The 19001-nt window shown below is 40.5% G+C and overlaps 1 protein-coding gene across 1 annotated transcript; it reads left to right on the top strand.

Moving 5' to 3' along the window:
- The first annotated feature begins 904 nt into the window (after nt 1-904).
- On the top strand, nt 905-4126 carry LOC4346438 (cinnamoyl-CoA reductase 1). The gene is made up of 4 exons (XM_015757127.3): nt 905-1338; nt 1459-1613; nt 1721-1906; nt 3193-4126. The coding sequence occupies exons 1-4, from the start codon at nt 1176-1178 to the stop codon at nt 3730-3732; spliced, it is 1044 nt and encodes a 347-aa protein (XP_015612613.1). The 5' UTR covers nt 905-1175; the 3' UTR covers nt 3733-4126.
- The last annotated feature ends 14875 nt before the right edge of the window (nt 4127-19001 follow it).

Genomic DNA, 19001 nt, shown 5'->3' with positions numbered 1-19001 from the left:
ACGACCCAGCAGCTATATTGCCAATCGCTTCTATATGTCCTGACATGCACATATACCTACAGAAGCTTCTGAATCACGCGTGCATGTAGAATATAATAATTTTCAGTAATTCACTATATCCAGTCTTCAGGTGCCTTGTCGCACTATTAAAAAGTGAATTTTTTTTCAAACTTCCAGGCTCATTTCTATAGGCTGGTCATAAGAAAATCTGCTGGTAATAATGATGAGGATGTCCTATAATTTAAATTAAAACCGCTTGTGAAAAATCTGATCATGCATATATTCGTAGAATAGTTCTTACCAGCTAGCTAGTGATGAGTACTACCACTGCTCTCAAATATTTATCATATATATATTTAGGGCATGTTCACTTTGATGCCAAGCAGAATTTCTTATATAGTTACCAAAATTTGGCAACAAACTAAATATAGCCACTTTTTTGGCAACTTTATCAAAATTTGGTAAGGTTGAAAATGGCATCAAAGTGAACAGGTCCTTAAACTTTGATCGATCACACTCCGGCCTACAATTTTAGTAATGAATTTGTAAATATTTAAAAATATACAGTGTTATATAAATATGTCGCACGTTAAAATATGCATATCCGTACAGCTTTGGTTTATAGACGATATCTGATAATTTAAAGTTTTAATATGATCAAGATTTTAATAGTAGCGCAATCAATATAAATGTTGATGATAAATATTTTCTTTCGAGAAAATGATAATAAGGAGTGTACTATTTGGGAATGGATAGGAACAAAATCAATTACGAGCGCACAAGGAAAATAAAAGAAGTTTTCTCACCAACTGGGGTGTGTGATGGCCCTTCCATCAAATGGGCCCTACCATATTTTTTTTTTCCTTTTCCAACCGTCTTGAACCACTCTCGCTCTCGGTCTGTGTCTCTCTTGCCATATTCGTGTTGTTTTCCTCTATAAATACAGCCACGGTGCGTGCCTCGTCTCCTTGCATCCGCTGCACCCACCACTCAAAAACCTGCAGCTTGCTCCCTAGCTTAGCTAGCAGACGACGACACAGGTGTACCTAGCAAACTAGCTAGCAACTGTACACGCGTAGCTGTCGTCGTCCCTGCAGGGGGCGTGATAACATATATCACAGGGAAATTAAATTAACTAGCTCGAAGAAATTCAGGGAGGAGATCGACTGATCGAGATGCCGACTGACGAGACAGCCGCGGCGGCGCCGGCCACCACCGCGCTCTCCGGCCATGGGTGCACCGTGTGCGTCACCGGCGCCGGCGGGTTCATCGCGTCGTGGCTCGTCAAGCGCCTCCTCGAGAAGGGCTACACCGTGCGTGGCACCGTCCGGAACCCTAGTACGCACTGCAATACATACTCTTCTTGATCGATCTTCTTTAATTGCTGAGTGTATAATTAATTTGATATATATAGCTAGTTTTAGTACTAACTCCATTAATTGCTGACGATATTGGCAGTGGACCCGAAGAACGACCACCTGAGAGCCCTGGACGGCGCCGGCGAGCGCCTCGTCCTCCTCCGCGCCGACCTCCTCGACCCCGACAGCCTCGTCGCCGCCTTCACCGGCTGCGAGGGCGTCTTCCACGCTGCCTCCCCCGTCACCGATGATCCTGTATGTAAACTACATGCATGTACTTCAATGGCAATTAACGGTCTCGATCGAGCAAGCAGTATAATTAACTAGTAACTAACAAATCGGTTTGATCTGATCAAATTCAGGAGAAGATGATAGAGCCGGCGATCAGGGGGACGAGATACGTGATAACGGCGGCGGCCGACACCGGCATCAAGCGAGTGGTGTTCACGTCCTCCATCGGCACTGTCTACATGAACCCCTACAGGGACCCCAACAAGCCCGTCGACGACACCTGCTGGAGTGACCTCGAATACTGCAAGAGGACAGAGGTATGTCGTGTCATGTCATGTGTGTACCTAGTAGCTGGCTTAATTAGCTTTCCTCCGATGCATAGTTAATTAACATGCATGCAAATTAATTAGCTTTTATTTTAAGTGCAGTTATAAATTTCTGTATTCAACTTTTGACCCTCCGTCTTATTTATAAAATTTATAAAGTTGATTTTAGAAAAAAGCAATACATAAAGTACTATTTATATTTTATCATGTAATAAAAATAAAAATACTAATCATATAAAAATTTTAAATAAGACGGACGGTCAAACTTTAAACTCACAAACCCATAACTGAGTTTAAATTAAGACGGAGGGAATATATATATACGCCTTCAATAACAAGCTAATAATTAAAGATCATCAACTTGTTATATACTAAGTAATTAGTTTTCATCTGAAAAGAATAATTAAACGAGACTGGGAAGATTCTAGGTTATATAACTTTACGGCTTCAAATCTTTGAAACTACGACTTATATCAACTTATGTATACTAATATATGATGATTACTGAATTCATGCTCATGGTTTGTCACTGTCTGCTTAATTTCGTCAAAGCTTTTAACGCATGTCAAGTTTTACCAAACGTGGCTAAAAAGAGGTGACGTTGATTTCTCATCTTCCATGGTCATCATCGGTGTTTCGTAGTCAAGTTGACAAAGACCAAGCCATTTCCTTTTGAGGAGCTCTTCTTAACTACCCCAAATACTTTTCCTCCACCTACTACCGCGCAAATATATCCAGAATTGTCATTTACTCCTCTGTAGTTGAGACCAAACAGAGCAGGATTATTTTCATAATTACTCATATTTACGAAAGATAGTTCATCTTACATGAAAATAATCTGCAATCTCTTTTTAATAATAATAATAACGTATATAGGTTCAGCCCTTTTTGAAACGCTTCTAACAACTACAACTTTTCTTACAATCGATCTATAGTTCTCCAATTAATAGTATAAACTTGTGCAGAACTTCTAAGAATAAATAGTTATATATGGAATATAGAAAATTTTATAACTATATATAGGAGTTGCTCTAAAACTAATATCAGATAAATTTATATGGGTTTCAAGTTTGTAACGATTAAAATTTAATTAATTATACGCTAATGATTTTCTTCTTTTTCCGTGCTCTAGCTAGCTTCGTCTTCATTTTCAGTATAATAAGGAACACGACCTTAATAATCAGTTGGAAACATGATCATATAATATATATATATATATATATATATATATATATATATATATATATATATATATATAATACTTCATAATTTTGCAGAACTGGTACTGCTACGCGAAGACGGTGGCGGAGCAGGGTGCGTGGGAGGTGGCGCGGCGGCGTGGGGTGGACCTGGTCGTAGTGAACCCGGTGCTGGTGCTGGGACCGCTGCTGCAGGCGACGGTGAACGCGAGCACGGAGCACGTGATGAAGTACCTGACGGGGTCGGCCAAGACGTACGTGAACGCAGCGCAGGCGTACGTCCACGTCCGCGACGTCGCCGAGGCGCACGTCCGCGTGTACGACTGCGGCGGCGCGCGGGGCCGGTACATCTGCGCCGAGAGCACCCTGCACCGCGGCGACCTCTGCCGCGCCCTCGCCAAGCTTTTCCCGGAGTACCCCGTCCCGAGCAGGTGCAAGGACGAGGCGGCGCCGCCGGTGAAGGGGTACCTCTTCTCCAACCAGCGCCTCCGTGACCTCGGCATGGACTTCGTCCCCGTCCGCCAGTGCCTCTACGAAACCGTGCGAAGCCTCCAGGACAAGGGCTTGCTGCCGGTGCTGCCGCCCACCGCCGACGACCACCACCACCCTTCCTCGTGATCCCCCATCCAGCTCCCCCGGCGCCCGGCCATCGTCACTGCATATTAATTTCTGCTGGCTGCTGATATATACTCTTATTGAGTTCTAATTTTTTCCTTTTTCCGATCGGTTTTTACATATATATTATATCTACATGCACACCGATCGACACACGTATGTATATTTTTATGTGTGTATTGTACGTGTATTATGTATGTGATTTAATGGCCGGGTGCATGCATGCGCGACTCGTGAGCAAAGTGATATAGCGTCAGTGCTGTGTGTGACGTGCACAGTGCATTTAATTAGTACGTAATCTATGTTTGGTGTCACTGTAATATAAGCATATGATATTGCTCCTTGGTAGGAGTGCATATAATTAATCAAATGTCATGCACCTAAGCTGAGTACTTAATTTTGATGTGACCTACGTTTCTTCTTTTGAACCAGCAACTCCCAAACGCATGTCACCTCGCTAGCTACTTACATTACATCAACCAATCGAAAATAAATTAGTCCATCCGATCACAAAACATAGAGCCTATTTTACTTTGTTAGGATAAAACTTACTCTAATTAAAGGTGGCTAGAGGGTGGTGAGGGTGGCTTTATTGGGATGGTCGGAATGGTGAAAGACTAGTGGTAGGCAGTGATGCGACGGTGACAATAGTGCTAGCATCAGTCCCCTGAAGATAGAGAGAGCGTTGGACATGATTGACAACATGGTATATATGAGAAGCCTTGTTGTTAGGAAGGTAGGACCATAGGAGCAGCGAATCTGGTAGTCGGAGAAGCCAGAGAAAAGGGAGGAGAGGTAGGGTAGGAGAATTCCGTCGGACCTGAGCAAAAAGTGGAGGTAAATGTGTAATAATATATATTGTAGAAGGAGGGAGGTGGTAGGAAAGGGATGATCGACGGGCCTCGTTGGTGCGGGCCAAGGGGAGGGACGGAAGGCGCACTTCGGCACTACGTGCTATGGAAACAGATCCTTCACTTTGTGCAGTTTGTAGTTGTGCTTCACAAAGCTAGGGGAGTCTTATCCGCGTGTTACGGGTCAAGATAGGGATCAATTGAGTTGGTAATGGAATGAGCGGATGAGGTTAATATTTTAGCATAAATCTTGAAGTAATCCTACTCGTCCAAAACTTAAGAAAATATATTTTTTATAAAAAAAAACTACTACCTCCGTCCCATTATGTGAAATCATTGTCATGATTAATATTTGTGATGAACAATTGGCTTTACAAATGATTTAATCGATGAATTGGTTTAAAAAGATGTGTGGATGTTGGTGTGAGTGCGTGTGACTAATGTGGGTCAGGTTGTGATATCTGTGCCCAGAAACGGTTGTTTTGTCTGATTGTGTGTAGGTGACTTGAGGTCAGCCTTGGTCAATGGTGAGGACCGGGACTATGCTCAGGGAGGAGCAGAGGTCTACTGTGGTCGGGATACCATGTGAGAAGGTGACTAGAGTTAGGATTCTTGGAGGTCAACTTCGGTCAACGGTGGAGATCGGGACTAAACTCGGGGAGGAGTTGAGGTCCAGACGGTCAAGAATACCGGGTGACGAAGTTGGATACGAGATGGCACACGGTGGATGGATACCGTGTGGGAGTGATCTTCGCAACGGGCTTTACGAGGTGTGCGTGTAAGTGCCAGTGTTCACCAAGGAGATTGGAAGAAATTAGAGAGAAGTATATGGTGCTACAGTGCTTCGAGTTACTGTAGCAGGTCGTGTATGCATATATGTGTGTATGCTGGTCGTAGCATATGCATGTATGTATGGTGATTGATGCATGCATGTTGTGCCATGCATGTGTGATGGCCCGGTGGGCTTCGGTGGCAGCTGGCTGGAGGCCGAGCCGGTCCAGGAGCAGTAGCACGTCGGCCCACGTGCGATAGGCCCAAGAAGGAGCAAGCGCAGGAGATCGAGTCCGATGCGGTTGGCTGCGGCTGTAGTTTGAGAGAATTACAATTTGGGATTGTAATTTGATTTGATAATTAAAGATAGAGTCCTAGTGGAACTAGGAGTTGTACTCCTACTTTGAGTAGGAGGATTTTTAGTATAAATAGAGGGGGAGGGTGTGTCCTCCCGGTATCGGTTTTTGGAGAGCGTAGAGTTGATAGTTTAGTTAGGGTTTCGAGTTTAGTCGAGATTTTTGTAAGGAGTGCTGTTGTTGCACTTTGTAAACACAAAGAGAAGCAATAAAGTTGTCATCTACTTTGAGAGTTCTTCGATTTGTGTTTCATCGGGTTCGGCGGTCTAACCGACGACATACCGGCGGTCTAACCGGCGGCGTGCGAGCGGTCCGACCGGCGGCGACAGGACTACGTCGAGATTTCCATCGATTTGAGGGTAACTTTTATTTCTGCTAAAAGTTTTTGGGTTTTTGGTTTTCCCTACCATTCACCCCCCTCTGGTAGGCTTGGTTGCTTGTGTTCGATCCTACAAGTGGTATCAGAGCCTCGTTTTCTTCTTTGGATTTTTATCGATCTAAAGTTTTTGCCATGGCTACTTCTGTTAGGTTTTCAACTAAGCCTCATGTTTTTGATGGAACGGATTTTTTTTTTTGGTGTAGTAGGATGCAATCTTACATTATGGGTGAGAATTATGATATTTGGAGAAAAGTTTCTCATCCTTATGTGATTCCTAAAGTTATTAATACTGATGCTGCAAAAATTGAGTTTGAACAAAATTGCAAAGCTCGCAATATTCTTTTGAGTGGGATTTCTCGTTCTGATTATGATCGTGTTGTTCATCTTCAAACTGCCCATGAGATTTGGATTGCTTTGAGTAATTTTCATCAGGGAACAAATAACATTAAAGAACTTCATCGTGATCTTTTCAAAAAGGAGTATATTAAATTTAAGATGAAACCTGGAGAAGCTTTGGATGATTATCTTTCTCGGTTAATAAAATTTTGAGTGATCTTAGATCTGTTGATTCTTCTTATGATGCAAATTATCCACAATTTGAGATTTCTCGTCACTTTTTGAATGATCTTGACATGTCTATTTGGGAGATGAAAGTTACATCTATTCAGGAGTTTGTTAACATGTCTACTTTGACTTTGGATTCGCTTTACACAAAATTGAAAACTCATGAGATGAATATTCTTGCTCGTAAAGTCGATTCTAAGTCAAGTGCTTTGGTTTCGTCTTCGACTTCTTTGGACGTTGGTGCTTCTTCGTCGAAGTCTTCTGTTCTTGCTTTATTTAATGCCATGTCTGATGATCAACTCGAACAGTTCGAGGAGGAGGACTTGGTTTTGTTATCTAACAAATTTTCTCGAGCTATGAAAAATGTTAGGAACAGGAAAAGAGGAGAACCGAATTGTTGTTTTGAGTGTGGAGCACTTGATCATCTTCGCTCACATTGTCCTAAGCTTAGGAGAGGCAAGAAGGAAGATGATGGGAGAGTCAAAGAGGATGACGTGAACAAGAAGAAGAACACAAAGGAGAAGAAGAAACATTGCATGCAGTGGTTAATCCAAGAAATCATAAAAGCTTTTGATGAATCGGAAGATGAAGATGAGAGCAAAGGTAAGCAAGTTGTTGATCTAGCTTTTATTGCTCGTAATGCAAGTTCTGATGTTGATGAATCTGATGATGATAATGAAGAAAAGCTTAGTTATGATCAATTAGAATATACTGCTTACAAATTTGGTAAGAAACTTCAAACATGTTCTATTGTTCTTGATGAGAAGGATCATACTATTGAGATTCTTAATGCTGAAATTGCTAGATTAAAATCTTTGATTCCTAATGACGATAATTGTCAATCTTGTGAAGTTTTATTTTCTGAAATTAATGCTTTGCGAGATGTCAATTCTGTTAATTGCAAAAAATTGGAATTTGAGATTAAAAAATCTAAAAAGTTGGAATCTTCTTTTGCTCTTGGATTTGCTTTACATGCTCGTGTTGTTGATGAGTTGATTTTGACCAAGAACGTTTTGAAAAAATACAAAGTTGCTTTTTGTGCAAGTTCTTTGGTCAATGCTTCATGTGCAAATAAGGCAAAACAAAACAATGGTGTTTTGATTTCTCAAGATTGTTCAAAGTGTATTCTGAATGAGATGAAGTTGAAAGATGCTTTAGGGCGTGTTAAACACATGGAAGAAATTATTAAACAAGATGAGGTGTTTATTTGCTCAACTTGTAGAAAACAAAAAGGTCTTTTGGATGTTTGCAAAGATTGTGCTATTCTTACTCAGGAGGTTTCTTATTTGAAAAGTTCTTTGCAAAGATTTTCTGATAGTAAAAAGAACCTCAACATGATTCTTGATCAATCTAAAGTTAGCACACACAATCGTGGTTTAGGTTTTGATTCTTATGCTTATCATGCTAGACATCCTCCTACTGTAGGAGAGGTGAAATTTTGATTGAATCTGAGCCTAAGAACACTGTGTTTAAATCTGCTGGCATCATGTCTTCTTTGAATGCATCTTCTTCGAAATCAAATGTTGTGAATGCAAAACCTTCTGTTGTTGCAAAACCATCAATTTCAAAAACATCTACTTCACAAACTTGTCGTGAGAAGTACACTTGTTCTTTTTGTGGAAAAGATGGACATTTGGTTGGTTTTTGTTTTCGACTTGCCCGCAAACAGAAAAAGGAAACAGAAATTTCTTTTGGAAAACGACGGTGGCAAAAATCAGGTTTTTGTTCGAGGAGCCCGGTTAGACCGCTGGGACAGCAGCGGTCAGACCGGCCTCAGGGCAACTTTGCATATAATTCAAATCATGCTTTTGTGAAGCGACAAGGTAAGTTTTCAGGTAAGTCTGGTTCTGATTTTGTTAGTGCATATGTACCTACTGGTTCTACTGATCGTGTGACTCAGTGTTGGATTCCAAAATTTCTTATTTCTAACCCCAACACGGAGGCCTCGACATCTTCTCGTTCGTAGGTATTTTGGTGGCATACTCCCCATGAGTGTTCAACGTTGAGATGACGATTGCTTTTAAAGGTAACATCAATTTAGTTTTGGATTGACATATTTTTGGTTCTACTCTCTCGATTATTAGCTTTTCATATGCTAGTATTTCAGGTAGTAGTTTTTTTAATACAAGTGGATACATGTCAATTCATGAGAACCTTGGTGATGTCATTGGCAATTGGATGTCTTTTTCAAAATCTTTGATTTCTTCTTGATTTATTTTCGGGTAGAATTGAAGGTTAATTTGAGGGGGAGTTAATGCTTTTTCATGCATTCATGTTTATTTTCATACATTGCTTTTAAATCTGAAAATAAATAAAAATAAGAAAAAGAAGAGATTTGTTTTATACCTCTAGTATATTCTTGTGCATGGTAGCAAAATAATTGAGGTCTATTTGTTTCTATGTTAGCTTGTATGCATTTTAGTCTTTATATGAGGATTAGATATTTCTTTTAAGTGAGATGATGCATGACACTTAAATTCGTTACTTGAATTAAGAAAATATGCAATATTGATGCTAGCATATGGTTTGATTTATAAATGCTTATGTATATGCTTTATTGAATTGTTATTCTTCAAATAGCTTTAATTGTTCATTGTGAAAAGAGAATAAAAAATATGAAAAAAATGAATACCGAATCCTTGGAAACAGTCTTTGACGACAAGGACGTATTCGATGTGAGCAAAAATAATAGGTGCCGAATCCTTAGAAACAGTCTTGACGACAAGGATGTACCCGGAATAATTGAGAGAAAAAAAGTGAGCAAAAAGGCTCAAATAAAAGTTAAAAAATTCTCTTGGTTGTTTTGTGCTAAAGCTAATTTGAGAAAGAGTGATAAATGCAATAGGTATATATGTATAGTGTTTATTTTTCAACCTATGTGCTTGTGAATATATTGCATTATAAATCATTTGAAATCATGAATCCTTATTGTTGATTTGAGCATAATTGTAATATGTTTGATTCATGTTTATACTATGATGCATGCTTGTTAACTAGTTGATTAATTTATCTCCCTTGTCTTGCAAAACATGACCTTGAATTGCTTTAGGTACATTTCAAAGCTCTCGAAAAAAAATGGTTATTACAAGTGACAATCATGACATCATTGCATTGGTGCTTTATTGGTTATTATTTTTCATTTGTATTCTTGATGAAATCATTATCAAAAGGAGAGAAATATACAAAATGCATGCTTCTTGAAAGAGGGAGAATTGAATTGTTTCGATTTTAAAATAGTCAATTTTGTGCTTTGATTGAAAATTGATGGGAGAAATTCTTTCTTTTAAAAAGGGGGAGAGTTTTTCTTTTCACTTGTGATTTTTTTTTATTTTTCAAAAACATAAAATTGCATTGTGAAGATGTTGCCAATGTGTTTATCAAGGAGGAGATTGTGAAATCATTGTCATGATTAATATTTGTGATGAACAATTGGCTTTACAAATGATTTAATCGATGAATTGGTTTGAAAAGTTGTGTGGATGTTGGTGTGAGTGCGTGTGACTAATGTGGGTCAGGTTGTGCGTGTAACTTTCATTTCCACTAAAAGTTTTTGGGTTTTTAGTTTTCCCTACCATTCACCCCCTCTGGTAGGCTTGGTTGCTTGTGTTCGATCCTACACATTATAAGTGCAGCCATGGTTTTCCGCGTCCAACTTTAACCGTTCGTCTTATTTAAAAAAAATTAAAAACATAAGTCACGAGTAAAGTACTATTTATGTTTTATCATCTCATAATAATAAAAATACTAATTATAAAAAAATTTCAAATAAGACGAACGATCAAAGCTGAGCGCAGAACCGCCGCAGAAGAGTCATCGAGCATTAGTTCACTCGTATACTTGCATGTTTTTTACGCGGAAAGTACTGGTTTGGGCTCTCGAGCGTGCAGCAGAGGTCAGGTGCCCAGCGCAGTAGCGAGGAAGGTCCAATTTTTGACGTTCCATTGTAGGTGCGTGCCTTTCATACCTCTATGATAACCATAACTTTTGCTGAAAATTGAACCCTAAATGTAAAATAGGGGTCATCATATTTCATTAAAAAAATTGTTTGCCGCCCCTCACCGTTCTTAAAATGCAGTAATATGTATTATTATACTTTATATCTCTTTTATTGAATGAATATCTTTTTTGGGCAGGGACTGCCATGCATGTGGCTGTGTTTAGCAGGAAGGATCCAGTGCTTCCTTGAGCATCTTTACTAAATAGTTGTATATGCATGGTTCCTACCTACTCTCTCTTCTAGTGCGTGTGACATGTGCCACTGAATTCCTATCGATTCAATTGATTATTAGTGCTGTATAAGACGATCGACTGGTGCACTGTGAACGAATCCAGTATTGGGAAAGGGAAATTCATAGAGCTTCGGGAAGAACTCTAGATGGAGAAAAGTAGAAAATCATTAGGTTTCATAGATATGAAAATAGAACTCGTACTTTACGGATGTCGCCATGTTGTTGCCATGTTTCGCCGCGTGCCCTCCCTATCGGCTTATAATAAACAAACAAATAAAAAAGAAACTTGACGATGCTTGCCTGTATTTTAAATCAAGTTAGGGAGTGCATGTGAATTAAAGATTCCAAATGAACTAGAGCTCATACACATGTCCCATCCTACAGCAATGGTGGACCTAGGAATAACTTTCTTTGCCATTTTCTATTGGTTTCTGGTGTTTGGCTTTAATTAGAGCAATATATATATATATATGCTGCTGTTTCTTTTCAAAAAGCTACTTATGCTGCAGTGGATTTCGGTTGGAAAGCAGAGTAGGCTAATATATTTCAGAATGCCATGAAATAGCAAAATAGTCTGCCTATTATTATTATGCAACCATGTATAGTCCAGAAAAATTACATAATATCTATAAAAGTGGAGGTACAAAATATGAGGATGTGACTTTTTTTCTTAGCTTATTCATTCTTTTCATTCTTAAGTGTACAAATCCTCTCCTCCAAAACTCTATTTATAGGCAATGTCTTGCCCACATTTCATATTAGTGATGGGCCAAACTAGTGGGTAACTAGGCTAGACTTCTACATGCCAGTGGTTTTCTAACATTTTCCCTTTTCTAACATTAGCTCTCACTGCGTGATGCATTTGCCTCATCAAAACTCCGTAAAAACCCACTGGGAAATTTTGGAGAAAAATGAGTAGATAGCATATGTTTGTAATATCGTACGAATTGTCTCATTAAAAACATCGATTAAAAACTGTAGGGAAAACTTATCCAAGGGAAGAAAAGTACAATCCACCCAATTCTTTATTCAATATTTCTATATTGATTTTGGGCACTTGATTTTTCATATCAAAATTCTGGAATGAGTTAACAGTATTCTCCCTCTGAATTTTGCATTTCTCTAATTCTCATTATTTCGGTTTCTCGGACATATTTATCCAAGATAAGATGTCAACGATGATTTAGTGGACAAATCTGCATGATTTTCACATAACTCATTCCGCAATATTATGTTGTTTTTATCCAATTTATGTGCATAGAAGAACTTGGGGTTCATATGCTTAGTGAGTTTGCTTCTCACGTATCTCATATACAATTTGTATATGTGTGACATATTCTACTTTATCCTCATAAATGATATTGGATTTTCTATCAGAATCCACTTACTTTTAGGACTACATGTGTCACACAACGGGTATTACAATAATGTTATAGCAAATACTGCAATCCATAGATATTAGAACGGGTCTTACTGATGAGGGATGTTAGGTCCCAATCTTATGATAGGTATTGATAAACAGTCGATTTGGGAGGAGTCGCGACACAAATCGATCCGGCTTCTGAACGAACACGCTACTGAGCCCTGCAATCGCAGCACCACGTCTCCTCTGGTTATCAACCGTGCCGAAACACGGTTGACCTCGTCGAGAAGGCTAATCACTGCATGCGAATCGAAGAACACAAGCAAGAACAAGATAGATTGCAACACAATTGCATATGAATGATTAAGCACTTGAATTTGGGGTTCCACAAACCGATCTAGCGACGAAACTGTTCTTGACAGAATAATCTAAGCAAAACCCAAACCATAATGATTACGGCGAGTATTGATATATATATTTTAGGGTCGTACAACCAACCCTTGATGCAACCCTAATGGGTTCCAACACGATACACGGCCCAAAGACACAAATACGGTGACGCAGCACCAGGACAGATTATGTACGTCAACTTGTTCGGTCGATTCCCGTTGACTCGGAAAGAATTTGGATGTGGGACCAAAACTATTCAGTACTACAGAATACGTCTTTGCAGACGGACGACAACGATTTTCGCATGTGGCTAGGCCAGCCGCATGTGCGAAATTTTCTGCAAAGATCGTCATCTTTGCATACGGCTAGAGCAACCGTATGCAAAAATTGGATTTTTGCAAGCGGTCCCCTATACCAGCCGCATGCGAAAATGAATTCAGCGAAATAAAAAAAAAGCCGAACCCTAGCCCATTGCCGCCCAATCCAGCCGGCCTCCGCGCTGCCGAATTCGTCACCGTCGTCGGCCACTTCACCGCTCCCACCGTCATCCGTCGTTGTCGGCGCCGGATCCGCACGGGGACAGGCCGCCGCCGCCGGATCCATGCTGTCGTCGCGTCCCCGCTGGATCCACGCCGGGATGGGCCACCGACGCGGATCGACGTGAGGTCGCGCCGCCGCCGCCGGATCGACGCCGTCGTCGCGCCGCGGGGCAGGGCGGGGAAGTCGATGGCGATGACAGAGGGAGGTAGAGGTGGCAGATCCACGCGGGGACGGGCCGCCGACGCCGGATCGACGCCGTCGTCGCACCGTCGCTGGATCCACGCCGAAACGGGCCGCCGACGCCGGATCGATGTGAGGTCGTGCCGCCGCCGTCGGATCGATGCCCCCGCCGCCCTTGGCACTGGATCCCTCGCCGGATCAATGTGAGGTCGTGCCGCCGCCGTCGGATCGATGCCCCCGCCGCCCTTGGCACTGGAGCCCGCGGCCTCTCCCTCGCCGGATCGATGTGAGGTCGTGCCGCCGCCGTCGGATCGATGCCCCCGCCGCCCTTGGCACTGGAGCCCGCGGCCGCTCCCGCCCCCCGCCACTGAAGTCGCCACTGCGCCCGCCGTGCCCTCCCCGCCCCGCGCCGCTCTCGGTCGGCACCGCCACCGTGCCCGCCACACCCCGCGCCGCTCTCGGTCTGAGAGAGAGAGAGAGAGAAGAGATAGAGTGAGAGAGAGAAGACTGAGAGGAGAGGATAAGATAGGGTTAGGTGTGAAATTTTTTGAACTGCGGAACAGGGAAGGAAGAGGGACCATTTTTACTGCGGGCTACTTAAGCGTCCGTATGTAAAAATCGATTTTTCGTATGTGGCTTTTTAAATTTCAAATCGATTTTTATGACACTAGATAAACTCATATGAAAAAGTTAAAAACAAAGTTGTAGAACTCATTGAGATCTACCATTTTTCTTTTTGTCATTTCTCCATCCGAGTTTGATTGAACTATAAAATTTGAATTTTAAAATATAGGAAATTCAAATAATTTTTGGGTACTAGATGATTTCAAATGGAAAAGTCCTCAACAACAAAGTTGTATAACTCATCAAGATCTACAACTTTTGTTTTGGTCATTGTTCTATATGACTTTGTTTGAACAGTTTGAACTTGATTTTCAAAATATGACAATTTCAAACAACATTTTCAAATACTAAATGATTTCAACTGAAAAAGTCATCAACAACAAAGTTGTATAACTCATCAGGATCTATAACTTTTATTTTGGTCATTTCTTCATCCAACAAAGTTATCTGTAACATTGTTCACAAAATGTATATCTCTTATATAGTTTTATAAACTATGGAGAGAGATATGTAAATTTTGTGAAAATGTTTCCATCACTTTGTCGGATGAGGAAATGAATGTAATATAAGTTATAGATCTTGATGAGTTATACAACTTTGTTGTTGATGACTTTTTCATCTGAATTCATTTACTACTTCAAAATATTATTTGAAGTTTTGAAATTCAAACTTTTAATTGATAATTAAACAAAGTCACAAGAAAAAATGACCAAAATAATAGCAATATGAACGCAATAACATGATAGAGCATGGTTTTAGAAACATTTAGGAAAAAAATCATCTAATTTGGATTTCATATGATTGAGATAAACTAGTTTCAATTTTTTAAATTTTTTCAAATTTTATTTTCGCATACGGCTCCTTAAGTGGCCCGTATGGAAAAATTGATTTTTCCATGTGGGCGCTTAAGTGAGCCGCATGCAAAAATGAGCTCATTTTTGCTTGTGGCCATTTTAAGAGGCCCATATGGGAAAATCGATTTTTCCATATGGGCCACTTAAGGAGCCGTATGGGAAAATGACGCTCGATTTTTGTAGACGCCACTAGTTATGGTCCGTTTACAAAAATCATGGGCTCTCGTACAGAAAAATCACTTTTTTAGTAGTGATTGGAAATGTTATCTTCTTAGCTTTCCATCCATATAAAGAACGCCCCAATCCGAGCATGTATATGACCTAGGTGCCCGTTTTAGTGCAGACTGGTCCTAGACTCCGAATTGCACTCGAAGTTGACTTGGTTTGGGCCTCCACCTTGACTTGGATGTCCTCGATGATCCTCCATGACTCTAAGTCGTTCTCCAAGTGTCTCCTTGTCCCCTCCATTGTTCCTAATCACAATATAATCATTAGGTAGCAATCTATTCTCAAATTCGTACAAAGAAGAACATAAGAACGAGCTCACCTCTAAATTCAATTATCGCGCGCGAGCTCTTGTTATCGGTCCTTGAATGACCGTTGGAGGATTGTTGTGTGTATCCGAAGGAGTGATGTCCGCATCACTTAGTCTATTCATCTCGATATTTGGTACTTAATGCTAGTCTATGCCAATTCACCAATCATCAAATGCTACTTTAGCATTGTCCTTATGGACTTCTAAAGATGATTAGTGAAATTCATTCGAGTTCACGTCATCTTGTTGGATCAATCTTGGCAAATATGCAGTTTCAAATAGACACGGGATGTTGACTAATTCAGAAGCATTCTATCCATATAGTACCAAAAATAGGAGCGCAAGTATTCCATGCAATCCACTTCAGAGATGCTGAAATTATACCTTCGTGGTATGTGGTCCATGTGTTAATCTCATGCTGGTGCATACTGGCACACAAATCTTCCTTATTTAGGGAAATTATGCATATATGTGCTATGACCATACATCTTATAATTCTAAGACCAATATGGCAGAAAAATTATTGCAAACAAGTAGTGTAACCCAAATCTTCATAATTTTAGAGAGTTCAATGAAGTTCATAGTACAATAAATGTTTTTATAAAGTGCATATTTGTTCCATAGGTAATATGATCGTGGCACGGCCAAAATTTTCAATTGCTGCTACTAGCAAAGGCCATAGTATTTCTATTTCTATTTTTTTTAAAAAAAATGCCTGTTTCTCTTAAAGTGCTATTTGTGGTTATGTGGACCACAATTCAATCTTTTTCTTTAATGTTTGGGTGCAACACAAAATTCAAAGCATTATAATCATGTGCTAGGAAAAAGCAACAAAATAGTAAACGTCTCAAATATACTATTTTATACTAGAAATAATCCTTTATTGCAGAGAAAAATGTGTGCTCTACTAGGGTAGAAACCATTTATTCAATTCAATATTGTATTAAAAAATATTGTATTGAAAAAATATTGTATTCAAAAATTGCAACAAACGATGACAAAGTGAATTGATTAAACAAAGTATTCCGGTACGTTGGATTCAATTAACTTGACAGTGAGCTTTTTGCTCGGCAGCTATGACAATGTTTTTCTAGTCTAAAATAAATTTTAGGACCGATCCAGCCTAGCATAGGAGATTCTACATCCGTAGCCATGCAAATAGGCTAGGAGTTCTCTTCATGATGAGTGTGCTTTTCCTTTTCTTCTCATACTCATGAGTGCATTGTTCTAGATTCTTCTTTCGTTGAGGTAAATACAGACCAGACAAGCTGCTCGTGTTGATTTCATTATCAACTGTGTGCTGGTGGTTTGGGAAGGCAATGTTCTTCTAGTTAACACTATCCTGAACATTACATAATTCTAGTCTCAACTAGCTAGGCATACTTCTTGTATGCGTACTAATGATACTTGCGTGCGACTTTCATCGCGTTTAGATAGAGCATCAAGAGTTTTCACATTATTGGGTGCAAATTCGGTGTATCGTATTACCATACTCTTCGGATCGTTTGCTTAGTGAATTTGAATCGAAAATATCCATTCCTGCGCATAGTTCTTGCTCTATGAGTGGTGGGTGTGCATCATAATCCTTTAAACCACTTTTTTGTGCAGTCAAAAGAGTGCCTATGCCCTCATTCGTCTAGTGAACTCATTCAAGAGATATCAAATAGAAATGCTTGATCAATCTCATCAAGTTAATAAATAGAGCGCACTTGAGTTAATGGTGTTCAGAGCTTCCTACTACAGTACAATTTCAACTTTGGTTGCATATGTCAGGGATAATCTAGATTTGGCGAACTTTCTAGTTCGCGATGCCAATCATCTTTAGTCATTCGAAAATATGTGCAAATTTTATTCAGGTAACATGTACAAATGTTGCAATATAATGGTACACAAAATTTTCACAAATAATTCCAATATATTCTATGCAATTCTATATATTTTATCGCAAAGATATTAGTTAAAGGTAAAAACAGCATTACAAATAATCAATAATAAAAAATGCGATAAATAAATTTCATAATCATAAACATCAACAAGAAAAGTGCCTCAACTTGGATGGTTGGGATCGATATTCAAAATTCCTTGGCTCTTTTATGAGAGAATACATTTTTTTAGTGGATTTTGCAAATATCAAATGCTATTTAAACAAATATCCCAAATGAAGAGGGTTATTTGTGTATTTTCTAGAAAATTCAGTGTATAAAACGTAAAGTTTCCAATGCAAGAAATATGCGCTTAATTTCCAAAAACTACAATGGACTTTTTGTAAAATCGTAGGAGATTCTTTTTCCTTCTATGTTTCATTTCTTCCTCTTTCCCCCAATGGCCATGCGCATGGGCAAGGGAAGCTGAGGCGGCGCAACACAGCCTAGGCGCACGACGGCCAAGTACGAGGGTGCAACGGCACGGCCCAGCGGCTATGAGCCACGGCGAAGTAGTCGTGCGACGATGATGGGAGGATGCGGCGGCACGATGGTTGGTGCCGGAGGTGGCATACGGGCAGGCACAAGGTGAGCGGTCGGTAGGCGGCCATTGCGGGTGGTCAGTGACAGCGGCTACGCTAGCTAGTGCTGCTTGCTACTTTTTCCTCCATTTTTTTTCCTTTTTTTCTTTCCTTTGTTTTCTTCTTTCTTTTCTCCCTCCCATAATGGCGGCGGAAGCCATGGCGCCACAGGGTGTAGTGCGACGATGTCGGAGGCTCAGCCCGGCACTATCCGACGCTTAGCATGGAGTGCGGCCATGCGAGGATGGTGACACGTGGCCATCCGATGGCGAGGTGTGGCGCGACCATGTGCCGGCGGGGCTAGGAGTGGCACGACCATGCGGTGGCCCACTGGCCGACGGTGCGATGTGGCGGTCTCCATGGCCATGGTAGGAGTGGCGGGGCTACAGCCTTCTTTCCTTTTTTCGTTCTTCTTCTTTCTTCTTTCTCCCATTGTTCCCGCGTGATACAGTTCGCGGCCTTCATGTTGCGGTGCACGATCATGGTGGGACACGGGCGTCCTACAACCTTGCAACCTGGATGTCATGACGCAACACAATGAAGTGCATGACTCGATCCGAGATTTGTTCGAGGGGCACAACTTCCAACCAGTGGCACTGCCCTTAACACCCGAATTGGCTCTCCACCGATGACTCCGAGTCGGCGGTGGCGGTGTTTATCGCGAGTGGTAAAACATATCAAGAATGGAGAGAAGAATCCATTTTTGTGATTCGATTCAAGAAATACGATGCAGATCTACAATTTCTTACCCTTCTTCTTTCTTGGTCTCCAGTAGAACATCATGCTGATAACGCATTACGCAACCCCTCCTGCTAAAGTATAGTTCAAGAGGGATTGCATAATTCTAGAAAAAATGGAGGCACAAGATGTGGGGGTGTGGCTTCTTTCTCATTCTTTCTTTCATTCTCACGTGTACAAATCCTCTCCTCCAACTCTCTATTTATAGATGATGCCTTGTTCACATTTCATAGTAAGTGATGAGCCCAATTAGTGGGTAACCAAGGCTGAGCCTTCTGTTGACGAACGTAAAGTTCAAACTTTAACTTTCAACTCCTACACAGAAAATACTCCCTCTGTTTTAGGTTATAAGACTTTCTAGCATTACCCACATTCATATAAATGTTAATGAATCT

This window comes from Oryza sativa, chromosome 9, assembly GCF_034140825.1.
Source record: "Oryza sativa Japonica Group chromosome 9, ASM3414082v1".
Lineage (NCBI taxonomy): Eukaryota > Viridiplantae > Streptophyta > Magnoliopsida > Poales > Poaceae > Oryza > Oryza sativa.
The sequence above is the reverse complement of the archived record's forward strand: the minus strand, read 5'-3'. Positions and strand labels throughout refer to the sequence as shown.